General features: G+C 36.1%; 1 protein-coding gene across 3 annotated transcripts in view; it reads right to left on the bottom strand.

Moving 5' to 3' along the window:
- LOC149845490 (pleiotropic drug resistance protein 3-like) overlaps window positions 1–13,583 on the bottom strand; it is a 32,443-nt gene that overhangs the window by 18,200 nt on the left and 660 nt on the right. For all 3 annotated transcript variants that reach the window (XM_089997650.1, XM_089997649.1, XM_089997651.1), the window contains exons 2-4: window positions 13,007–13,130; window positions 6,561–6,646; window positions 77–161 (exon numbers count right to left, since the gene is read on the bottom strand). In XM_089997650.1, the coding sequence (XP_089853776.1) occupies window positions 77–161; window positions 6,561–6,646; window positions 13,007–13,130 (295 nt within the window). The remainder of the gene's footprint in view (window positions 1–76; window positions 162–6,560; window positions 6,647–13,006; window positions 13,131–13,583) is intronic.

The following is a 13,583-nucleotide window of genomic DNA, read 5'->3' as shown; positions in this document are numbered from 1 at the left end:
TGCAATAAATTAAAGCAGAAGGCTTTAGTTGCTATTAGGTCTAGCGTGAGTAGAAAGAACAAAGATGAAGAGCAACCTTTAAAGAGGGATCTAGCTTCCCTGCAAGTGCCAGTAATAACGTGGTTTTTCCACACCCAGGTGGGCCAAGCAAAAGTGTCAGCCTGCACGCACAGTTTTAGGATTAGAGGTGGAACACACTGCCTTGCTCTCTCTCTCTCTCATAAATGAATGAATAAATAAACTATATATATATATATATATATATATATATATATATATATATATATATATATATATATATATAATAACGTGGTTTTTCCACACCCAGGTGGGCCAAGCAAAAGTGTCAGCCTGCACGCACAGTTTTAGGATTAGAGGTGGAACACACTGCGTTGCTCTCTCTCTCTCTCTCATAAATGAATGAATAAATAAACTATATATATATATATATATATATATATATATATATATATTTTTACTTGCACAGCTGATAGCACCTGTGATCAGTGGCACGAGTTTTTTTGTGTTTTTTGGTCTTTAGAGGCGGACTTGACCGCCACTAATGACCTGGGGAACTTTGGTCTTTAGTGGCAGTCAAGAACCGCCGCTAGAACCCAAAACCCAAATTTTTTTGGATACACGGTGCAAATCCATGCATCTGACTTTCGTCTGAAGAAAGGGGGTCTGATGATACCTCTTTCGTGTGTATACATAATGAAAACCTCCAAACCTACCCAATAAGAAACATTTATCAGATTTTTGGTATTTTTTTTCAAAATTCTGACCTTACAAATGTGTTCAGCATGATTGATTTATTAGAAATGAATACTTGGATCATGCATTTTGGATGAAAAAAATGGTATTTGGAGCCTCAAAAATTTATAAAATTCTAGGTTCTTGATTTTTGAAACCTTATAAAAACATATCCATGCATATGAATCAAATGCTCCAAGAGCTAATTCATTTAAAAACAAACACATAGATCACATACGAAAGGTCAAAATTTCAAAAAAAAATTATCAAAAATTCAATAAATGTTTCTTATTGGGTAGGTTTGAGAGGTTTTCGATTAGATAGATTTTCATTTCTCTCTCTCTCTCTCTCTCTCTCTCTCTATATATATATATATATATATATATATATATATATATATATGTGTGTGTGTGTGTGTGTGTGTGTGTGTGTGTGTGCACGTGTGTGTGTGTCAAAAAGAGTGTTCAAATCAAAGAAGTCAATCTTCATGGGAATCGTCCAGATGAGGTTGGTGAAAATTATTCAGATAAAGTTGTTAAGGTTGTTAAGATGTTGGTTCAAATAAGGTTGTTAAGCGGTTAAAGATGTTGGTTCAAATAAGGTTGTTAAGGCTGTTAAAGATGTTGGTCATCAACAAACTCTATTTCAACAAACTTTATCTCATAAAGAGTCTCAAAACAATAAGACTCGACAAGAGACTCCATCTCAAGTTGAATTTATTTAATGTAATCGAAGTAGAGTTTTGAATAAGATTATATATTCTTAAGATAAATCTAGGACTCTAAATGATGTAACAAATTATAAAAGGTAAGGAAACTTCTCTCTCAAAATCGTCTAGAGAGAGTGCATTTCGTGGACGTAGGTCACTCTTTGACCGAACTACATAAACTCTTGTGTTTTCTCGTGTGTGCTTGAATCTTGCAAATTCATGTTTGTCATTTGTTTTTGGTATCAGAGCCATAACACTTGGGCATCTCAGTTCTCATGCCCTGTGTGCTTCGATCTCGATTTTCATGCTCAGTGTGTCTCGATCCATCATGGCCTCCAGTTATATGCCATCATCATCAATTGTTGCTTTCCTCATGCCAAATTCTTCAATTCAATGGAATGAGTTTTCATCCCTGGTGTCAATCAAACTTGACAAGCATAACTACTTGTTATAAAAGTCTTAAACTGAGGTTGTTATGTTCTCCCAAGATCTGTTCAAATATGCTCATGGATTGTTCCCTGCACCAAACAAATTAGTTGAAGAAGGAAACAATATGAAACCAAATCCTGAGTATCTTATTTGGAAAAGAGCAGATCAAGTTACTTGAGTTGGATTCACGTTGTAGTCACTAAGCCTATGTTAGGCCAAATTGTTCAGATATCTACAACTCATGAAGCATGAATTACATTGGAGCGAGCATATTCCTCCCAACCAAGTGTTCGTATCCTTTAATTAAAGAAAGAGCTTCAAGCTATCGAAAAGGAAGATAAGAGTACTATAGAGTATCTCGATCATATTTCTTTCAAATTTTTTATGTGCAATTTGTGAACCAGTCTCTGATAAGAATCTTGTTCACTATACATTGAATGGTCTATCGAGATATTATGAAAGCTTTGTTGCCTCGGTTACCACTCGAGATAACTTTCCCACGTTTGTGGATATTTATGAGATGTTGATCAACCAAGAGAAAATGTTGCAAATTATAAACAACCAATTTCTGCATGGAAACTACCAAGCTCCATATAGAGAAACCTCTTCCATTGTCTTTTTCTCTTAGAGAGTATGCGATAGAGGCATACCCTCTAGTAGAGGGAGAGAATAATTTAGAGGAGCTAGTCGGTCTCTTGGAAACTTTCAAAGTTTCAATTCCCAGGGTGGTCAATTTAGTTCTTCTCGACCTCCTCAAAATCCAAAAGAAGGTAAGGTTATTTATGAGTTTTGCGATCGCCGTAATCTATGACATCCTGAAAGCTTTTGCAGCTATAACTCTCAACAACATGCAAGATTCTACCTTGTACCCTAATATTGGAGTCTCGTATAATGTTACAAGTCAATATCAAGGTATGACAAATAAAACTAAGTATCAAGACATGGATGGTGTCATAGTTGGAAGTGGTTGACAACTACCTATTACCAGTACAGGTAATCTTTCGTTGCATCATGAGAATAAAAGTTTTAAATTAAGAGATGTGTTTCTTGTTTCTTCTATTAAGAAAAATCCCTTACCATTATCTCATTTTGCAAAAGATAATCAATGTTTATTTCAGTTTGATGCTAGTGGATTTTGTATAAAAGAACCAAAGAGCGAAACTACTCTCCTAAAAGGACCAGTTAAGAGATGACTATATTCTTGACCACCAGTTCAACATGATCCAAAGGCACCATCTCCATCTTTTACAGTTTGCTTTGCTAGATAAGGCACAAATAAATTTAGGTTTTCTAATGAAATTTGGCATTGTTGTTTAGGACATCTAGGTTTTCATGTTTAATTTTTTTTTGGAAAAACTGGATCTATTTTTTTATAAACAATAATAATATAGAATTATGCTCTTCTTGTACAATCAGTAAAAATCATGAATTGCCCTTTGATAAAGCTTAGTACTTTGTTTAGGCTCCTTTAGAGCTTATCCATGTTGATATGTGGGGCCCTACATCAACCGCTTCTCGAGAAGGTTTTAAATACATGTTGCTTGTTGATGAATTCTTAAAATTTTCTTGGTTATTTTTCTTGAGCCAAAAATCTGATATATTTTCTTGCTTTTTGAATTTAAAAAACATACTAAAAAAACAACTTGAAAATGAAATTAAGATTTTTCACAGTGATGGTGGAGGTGAATTTGTTAATGCCAGTTTCACCAATTTTTTAAATAATTGTGGTATTAAAAGATGACTTTCATGTCCTCATACTTCTCAACAAAATGATGTAACTGAGAGAAAACACAAGCATATTCATTCTGGTTTGGCTCTATTGTTTTATACTGGTCTTGATAAAAAAAATTGGGTTGATGCCGTTAGAACTACCATCTACCTTATTTACTGACTGTCTTCTTCAATCTTGGGCAAAAAATCTTCCTATAAACTTTTGTTTAATCGTATCTCTAGTTATGATCATCTTAAAATTTTTGGATGTACATGTTACCCTTATCTTGTCTCATATGTCAAATCTAAGCTTGAACCTAAGTCCAAATCCTACATTTTCTTAGGTTACGAATCAATAAACATAACTACTTGTTATGGAAGTCTCAAATTGAGGATGTTATATTCTTTGAGGATCTATTCAAATTTATTGATGGATCGTTCCTTGCACCAAACAAGTTGGCTCAAGAAGGAAACAATATGAAACCAAATCCTTATTATGTCTGCAAGCTTGACCGAGCCCTTTATGGGTTAAAAAAATCTCCCAGAACATGGTTTGAAAGAGTTCATGTTTATTTGAAAAAACTCAGTTTTACTGAGTCAAAAGCTTATTTGTTCTTATTCCAACTTTACATGTTTGTTCTGGTTTATGTTGATATTATAATTATAGAGAACTCTCTGGACAAGGTCAATTATCTAATACAAAACATTTGATCTGAATTCTCTATTAAGGATCTAGGTCCTCTCTATTATTTTCTTGAAATTGAAGTTGTTCCAAATTTTACTGGTAGAATGATATTGTGTCAGAGGCAGTATATCTTTGATATTCTTACAAAAATAGGTATGACATACTGCAAGCCAATGGTCACTCCTACTGCTCCTAATGTTGTGTTATCCAGACATGAAGGAACTCTATTAGAAAATCCTACTAAATGCAGGAGTATTGTCGGCGGTCTTCAATATGTTACTTTCATTAGACTTGACATAGCTTATGCTATAAACAAAGCATGTTAGTTCATGCATGAACCAAGTTAGGATCATTGGGCTCATGTTAAACAGATTCTTCGATATTTAAAAAGAACTATAAACATGGGTTTGCAAATCAAGAAATCAACATTGATTTAATCGATTGCTTATTCTGATGCTGACTGGGCAGAGTGATCAGATAACAGAAAATCAGCATGAGGCTATCTAATATTTTTTAGTTGAAATCTCTTATCTTGAAATTCAAACAAATAATGTATAGTTGCCAAGTCTAGCATTGAAGCTAAATATAAAGTCATTGCTAGAGTCGTTTTTGAGCAAATGTGGCTCAAACAACTACTAAAAAAGCTAGTGAATCACTCATACTTTGGTGTGATAGTCTTAGTGTAACCTATCTGGTAGCAAACCCTATATTTCATGCCCAAACTAAGTATATAAAAATTAACTCACTTTTTTCGAGAAAAAGTTGAAATGGAAGTATTAAAGCCATGACTAGGTCGTTGATCTTCACACAAAACCATTAGCAGGGCCACAGTTCACCGAATTCAAAGACAAGCTCAACCTCGTGGAGGTTGGTTTGAGGGTGCGTGTCAAGAAGAGAGTTGAAATCAAAGAAGTCGATCCTCATGGGAATCATACAAATGAGGTTGGTGAAAATTATTCAGATAAGGTTGTTAAGGATGTTGAAGATATTAGTTTAGATAAGGTTGTTAAGGCTGTGTTGGTCATCAACAAACTCTATCCCAACAAACTTTATCTTATAAGGAGTCTCAAAACAATAAGGCTCAACTATGGAAACTGTTTAGCGAGACTCCATCTCAAGTTGAATTTATTTAATGTAATCAAAGTAGAGTACAAGACAAGATTGTATATTCTCAAGATAAATCAACGACTGTAAATGATGTAACAAATTATAAAAGGCAAGAAAACATCTCTCTCAAAATTGTCTATAGAGAGTGCATTTCATGGTCTTAGGTCACTCTTTGACCGAACCACGTAAATTCTTATGTTTTCTTGTGTGTGCTTGAATCTTGCAAAATCATGTTATATATATATATATATATATATATATATATATATATATATATATAGAGAGAGAGAGAGAGAGAGAGAGAGACCCTTTTTCGTTAGGTCTCGTTAGGCCCCTTCAAAAATAGTAGTTTCGAATATTTTTTTTCTTACATCTAACACTGTAGATGTGATCTACAGGTTTTTTAGTGAGAATCAGCTTTTGGATCGTCGAAATTTGAACTGTATATAGGTTTTTCTGGTGATTCAAAATCAATGGATATGAAGGTACCAGTTTTTGCCTACTCATAAAAACATGTTTTTTCATTGAAAAAACATGATCTAAGAGTCGATCCCCACTAAATCAATCATGATAAACACATCTAATGGTTCAGATCTATCATAAAACGCTTAAAATCTATAGGGCAAAACGATAAATGGAGCCTAATATGTTCAATTATATATATATATATATATATATATATATATATATATATATATATATATATATATATATATATATATATATAGACACACACACACCAGAACTAGGTACATGCTTGATTCATGATATAAAACATGCTTATTAGGATGTGAACGACCAGACTTGGGTTGGATCTAGGCATTACCGAGTCCAACCAAATCGGATTTGATTCGGATTCAGAGTTGGATGAAAAAAGATAAAACCTAACCCGAATCCGACTAGCTTAAAACCCAATATTTACACTTAATTGGTTCAGGTTTTTTATCCGATTCAGGTTTGGTTTGAATGCAAAACTTAATACCGAACCTGTTTATGACTATAATCGGATCCAGATTTAGCTACCGAATCTGATTAGTCAGATCTGGATCAGGGTCAGATGTTGGGTTACATCGGACCCGTTGACATCCCTAATATTGTTTCTACAAAACAATGGGCATGGAAGCAGCTTGAAAATGATGCATCTAATGCTAATGCTGTTGTCATCACCTGGATGGCTTGATGACTCCGCTGACATCCTTGATGATGTTAACCTTTGCTTCGCTTGCCTTCAATCCAGGTAGCCTCACCATCCCCTGCATCCACAGTCTAGTTTTGCTTGTTAATGTTGTTAACCCACGTCAACCCTTACATCCTATAGTAACCATCTTTTTTTTTTAAAGTCAAGCTGGGTTTAGGCAGACCCCCTACCAGTTATACCACTATACCATTGGGTTTTGAACCGGCAACGTCCCAACAAAAGGTGACGCGCACTAGCTGATCCGCGGAGCCCTTTTTTTTTTTGTTTAAAGGCAAGCTGGGGTTAAGCAGACCTCTACCAAAACAACAATCCCACCATGTGGTAGAGGGAATCGATCCTGGGCCTTCAGGACACAGGAACCCGCTTACCACATGAGATACCACCTCGGTGGTGCCCCAGTCCTTATCTTCCATGATAGAATATCAATCATTCTATACCCACCATGTGTCTAAAAATTAAATTGAGAATGCTAGTGCTTATCTCAACCAAAAAAAGGGTAATTCTAGGGGCTCTGGTGCAGATTTGCATTCATGATCAATGAGTTCAAACTTATAGCTACAAGTTGTTCATACTTAATCTGATCATTTAGATGTGTTCAGTATAGTCAATTTGTTAGAAATAGACTCTTGGATCATGTTTTTCTTGGACAAAAACATTTATTTTTTTTAGTCATGAAAACTTGAAGCATTTACCATTGATTTTTGAATTAGTGATTCAATAGTCGATTCCCACCAAACAAACCATGTAGATCAATATTCACTTAAAAGGAACCCCTAGTGAAAAACTAAAGACTTTTTTTTTGTGTATATTTGACCCTCCAGATGTGATTTATTTATTAAGTTCAATAGAAACCAGCCTTTGTGTCATCGCTTTTGGATGTAAATATCAGATTTTACAAGGGTTGAAAAACCAGCGGCCTACGTGTACCAAATTTTCAAACATCAAAAATATATTTGTACGTTATTGATTTCTACTATTTTGACCATGCTGAACACATTCATGAAGTCAGATCCGATCAAAACAACATTTCCTTCCGTGTTTTACAGGGTTTCTTACCCACGAGCTTAGCAAATGCCATCCCCTTTAAGTACATAGTTGCAACTAGGGGTGGCAATCGGGTCGGGTTGGCGGGTTGGCGTGTCGGCATACCTCAACCCGAACCCGACCCGTTTATTAAATGGGTCGGCTGTGGCAAACACGAACCCGACCCGTTTAATAAACGGGTAACCCGACACGACCCGCCAACCCATTTAATAAATGGGTTGGGTCGGGTAAACGGGTTTTCAGGTTCGTGGGTCAGGTTGGCGGGTCGGGTTGGCGGGTTGGCGGGTTGGCGGGTCGACCCACCCGCCTAACCTGTTTATTAAACGGGTCAGCCGGGTTGGCGGGTTGGCATACCCCCAACCCGAACCCGATCTGTTTAATAAACGGGTTACGCAGGTCGACCCGTTTATTAAACGGGTTGGCTTAAGCCCAACCCGAACCCGCCTAAGAGGCGGGTTGGCGGGTCGTGTCAGAAATTGCCACCCCTAGTTGCAACAATTTTTTCTCAAATCAAACCCTTGAAGCAGCACTGTGGGGCTGCTTTTATTTATTTTTTATTTTTTGAAAGGCAAGCTGGGGTTGGGCAGACCCCCGCCAGTTATTATTCAACGTACCATTGGGTTTTGAACCTGAAACGTCCCACCAATGTTTTTGTCCTCTTGATAGTTGCTTGGTTGTCTATTTTGATAAAAAAAATAAGAATTGTTTATATTTATATTTTTCATATTATTGATGCTTATGAAGGTATTAAACGTGTCAAGTCAGGCGGATATATTAGTAGGAAAATGTGTCATTCTGTTAGTTAAGTATGAATCTTATTTAGCAAATCTTGTGTTTTCTAGTCTTTATGATTGATTTAAGACCTTAGGTTATTTGATTTTTATGATATAAAATCAGAATATATGAGTTTGTTATACTTTTTAATTAATTAAAAAAAAAACTTGATCAGTCATCTGAGTTACCGACTTGCAAACGGGAGATCCGAGTTCCGAGAAAGCCAACCATGGGCTTGAGGGAATGTCTGACCTGCTGCAAGCCGGGCGGCCTGGTCTTACCAGGCTTGGGCCGGGGTGGCCTCATTCAGATTGAATTTGGGACCATGATCCAGCCCATATGAGATCAGGTCAGGCTGCAATGAGTTGGGTTTCATTAAGAAAGTATTTTATCCAATGATTTAGACCAGGGTCATGCCTGTAGCCTGAGCAGACCCTGGTTTCAGCGTAAGTATGGATCTGTTAAGTTGCACCAGATCCAATGATTTAGACCAAACCTTATGTGGACCCATGAAAAGTCTCCGGTAAAGATCCTGCTCATTTAGAGTCCATTATGAAGATGAGAGATAGAAAATCGAGGGATTTGGGTATGGTTAGATGTATCAAAGATGAAACGCAAAGGGTTTTAGTCAAAGATGAGGAGATTAAGGAGAGATGGAAAGATTATTTTGATAAGCTATTTAATGATAGTCATGCTCAAGATCTTGGAGACTTCTCCATTCCTTTTTATGAGATAAATTGTGACTTCATGCGCAAGATTCAAAAGAAAGAAATTGCAGAGGCTTTGAAGAAAATGAAATCAAGAAGGGCAGTTGGCTCAGATGGTATACCTATCAAGGCTTGGAAATGCTTGGGAGAGAAAGGTTTAGAATGGTTGACAAATCTTTTTAACTTGATTTGGCGAACAAATAAGATGCCTAATGAGTGGATGAAGAGTACTTTGGTGCCTTTATATAAGAATAAGGGTGATATACAAGATTGCACAAACTATCGTGGTATAAAACTCATGAGTCATACTATGAAACTTTAGGAGAGGGTGATTGAGTCTAGGTTGAGGAAGGTTGTCATGATATCGGAGAATCAATTTGGTTTTATGCCTGGAAGATCAACTATGGAAGCTATACATCTTCTTAGACAACTTATTGAAAGATATAGAGAGAGGAACAAAGATTTGCATATGGTTTTTATTGATTTAGAGAAGGCATACGATAGAGTACCTAGGGACGTTCTCTGATGGACAATGATGAAGAAAGGTGTTTCTCTCAAGTACATTAGTATAATTAAAGATATGTATGAAAGAGTAGTAACCAATGTCCGCACTCGTGGAGGGGTGACGACCAATTTTCCGATAACGGTTGGGTTACATCAAGGATCTGCTTTAAGCCCTTTCCTATTTGCGATAGTGATGGATGAGCTTACGAGATCAATTCAAGAAAATGTACTGTGGTGTATGTTGTTTGCTGATGATATTGTTTTGATTGATGAGTCTAGAGATGGAGTTAATGCTAAGTTAGAATTATAGAGACAGACATTGGAAGCTAGAGGTTTTAAGTTGAGTAAGAGTAAGACTGAATATATGGAATGTCGGTTTAGTAAGCAATGAAGTAGTGATGGGAGTGTAGTGAAGCTTGGTGAGCAAGAAATACCGGTGAATGATTATTTCAAATATTTAGGATCCATCATTCAAAAGTATGGAGAAATTGATGGAGATGTAAATCATAGGATAAAGGTTGGGTGGATGAAATGGAAAAGTACAACTGGAGTGTTGTGCGATCGTAGAATGCCATTGCGGTTGAAGAGAAAGTTTTATAGGACGACTATTAGACCCGCTTTACTATATGGTACGGAATGTTGGGCTGCCAAGAGACATCATATTCAAAAAATGAGTGTAGCTGAGATGAGGATGGTTAGATGGATGTGTGGAAATACAATAAAAGATAAGATTCAGATACGTAACAAGGTAGGTGTTGCACCCATTGAAAATAAGATGCGAGAGAATCGTTTACGGTGGTTTGGACATATTCGGCGAAGGCCTAATGATGCTCCAGTTAGAAGGTTGGAGAAATGGAAAAATATATTAGTTAAAAGAGGTCGGAGTAGGCCTAGGAAGACTTGGATGGAGATGATAGGAAAGGATATGAATGCTTTGAACCTCACCGAGGACATGGCATTGGATAGAAATGATTGGAGGAAAAGGATTCATGTGGAAGACCCAAAATGAATTTCTTTTTTGGTTCATATTGCTGATCCCAATTGTTTTGGGATGAAGGCGCAGTTGTTGTTGTTGTTGTATATGTTCAAGAAAAAAATGATCACTTTTATAAATTTATGATAGTTTCCAGCACATCACTCCAATATTTTTCCTTGTACTTTTGGAGAAAGAAATTAAACAGTTTTTTTTATTTATCATGATTTGCCTTGCCAAGCAAAATCTTATGCTAAGATTTGTGACAATGTTTATGACTAAGGGCCAATTTGTTTAAACCAAGGGAGAAGGAAAATCGATGAGAAAGGACACACAACTTTTTTTTTTTATAATCGAAAGAAACCGCACCATCATGGTCTTGTTGTCCCAACCGGCAATATTTAGGGCCACACGCAGGCAGCATAAAACTTTGAGGCTTGAACCTCTGCCCCTAGGGCCTATGCTGGGTGTCCTATGCTGGGTGTCTGCTTGCGCGGATAGGTGACACTCATGAGAATCAAACCTTGACTGTCAGTCTAGCAGCCAAAGCCACCAACCCCTTTTGGGGCTGGTACACAGCTTGAAAAACACCAATCGGTCACATGTTTTGAACAACATTGGGCCCAGCGTCAATTTGTTTGGCATCCCACGGCGGCTTTTTCTGCAGGAAAGAGCCTTTCCGGGCATGAAACAAACATGCCCTAATTAAGAGATCAACTCAGGCATGCCATTTTCTACAACAGTGCTACTTTTGACCGCAAATTTGTATTGACTTGACCAACCAATCGTCGTTCATGTTCAGAGTTCAGACCCATCCTAAGAGTCATGCCAAACCCTTTGACCTATGGACCCAGCCATGCAACAAGTTTTCCACGAGGTACCTATGCTTCTTCCTTTTCACATTGTCAATATAAGTGCCCAACTTTTAACTTTGCACTAAAATTCTATTTAGGTGACAACCTTTGCCACTAATTTCAAATGAGTATTCGTTTTCTTTAAAACTGCCAAACAATGGGCCTATATTTGTTACTGTCCTTTAATTTAACTCAGGTCAAATCACAAACCCATTTACAATGGTAACCTTCGAATCCCCAAAGAGGTTGGCTTGGGGTTCAGTCAAGGCCATTGGACGGGCGCAGCTGAGGTTAGAATCTTGAAGGCATTATATTTTCTTTTATAAGCCCAATATAAGCCCTTAGGGTCAAGGTGCCAACCACGGAGTTTCTAAGATAGCGACTATTATGTCTCTAGTTCTTAAGGTGGTTTCTTTGGGTTATAAATGAAACAAAAAAAGGTTATTAGTAATATACTTTAAATGGTGAATCGCATTTAAACAGTACTAAAAAATAATCAAATATAAAAAAAATGTACACAAAATTTAAAAGCAAGATTCATAAAAAAATGAATTAGCACAAAACCTAAAAGTAAGATTTATGATTAATAAGATTTTGAAAGTGAATCACTTTTCAAAAACACAACCAAACTAAAGTTTAGTTGCATCTCATGTGATTTGGAATCACATGAAATTAAGAAAGTGAATCTCATTTAAACAGTACCTCAAAAGCACCGATCATAAAAAAAAAAAAATTAACACAAAATCCTATAAACATGCCTTATAAAGAGTGAGATTTAGAAAGTGAGGTATCATGAGATTTGATATTTTCACTTTTCAAAAGCACAACCAAATCATAGAGTTCAAAGTATTTGAATTTTATTTTTTTATTCAGATGGATAAGTATTTCTCAAATTTCAATGGAAAATGCATGAAACTGAAACAGAATCACGTTTTACTAGACATCATTGACTTGAGGTCTTTATTGGACTGTTTTCAAGAAAAGTTTGGACCATATCTGAAATTTCAGAAAGTATGGCCCATTTTTTAAATTACAGTCAAAAGGTGGCACCATATGAAATTAGCTTCAACATGTCACATTCAACACGTCTCCCATCCTGAGTTTTGGAGATTGATAATAATGTTTAAATTTTTTTTTAAGCAACATTATATATTGTATTACGAATTCAACATACGTGTGCCACGTTTTGTGATTTCCCCCCGACAATGTTTCCTGTGTCCGATTCGACAAATTATTGCCAGATTTTCGAGATATATAGCAAAAATATCGCCATATTTTGTTGGTTTAAACGTTCAATATATATATATATATATTAAAAAAATATTGCAATATTTTTTTAAAATTATGATTATAATCTCAGGAAAATGTTTTTTTATTAATTTTGATGCATTATTCTTTTTACATATAATCTTTTTAGTTTTGATTCGATTAGCTGATATTTTGACAATAAAATGCAAGAAATAAAGGATTTTTCAATTCCAAACGAAGTATTAGCAGTCATTCCTTTGTATTTTTGCAGTTGAGGATTTGTTTGCAACTATGAATGTATCCATACTTACAGTCATCATGCTTTTAGCTGCATTCCACAATGTGGGAAGAGGCTTCCCATCCACCACTTCACATTTAGCATCCACGTTTAGGTCGCTATACCTTACCTCTATAGTTGGTAGTTTCAATCCCACCCTGCAAGGCAAGGAAAATAATCAACCAAGTTTTTTTTTTTTTATGACAAGGAACCCTTGCGGAGAACCCACCTTCTTGTGGGGTAAACTTCGTCGAGAGCATATCAAGTGATCTGCTAAATCACTTTTAGAAAAGTAATTTGGCATCCTCACCGTCCGCAATCTACGCAAGAACCATGAACTCCTTGTGGGATGAAGTAATTGACGGTGAAGATGTCAAATCACTTTCTTAAAGTGATTTGACAGATCACCTGATCTGCTCTCCAGTTAAAGGCACCAATACACCCGGTGGGGGTCGAAGCCATCAACCAAGACCTTTAATTACCACAAAATACATGAGTCACCCCGTACAACAAATTTTTTTTTTATGTGGAAGCATATGAAGACCATTTTAACTAAAACAGATGTCACAAATTTTATTATGAGGAAAATATATATCGGCAAAAAACTTTCA

The sequence above is a fragment of the Nuphar pumila genome, chromosome 2 (genome assembly GCF_984573655.1).
Source record: "Nuphar pumila chromosome 2, dmNupPumi1.hap1.1, whole genome shotgun sequence".
Classification (NCBI taxonomy): domain Eukaryota; kingdom Viridiplantae; phylum Streptophyta; class Magnoliopsida; order Nymphaeales; family Nymphaeaceae; genus Nuphar; species Nuphar pumila.
This window is presented reverse-complemented; position numbering and strand designations above follow the sequence as displayed.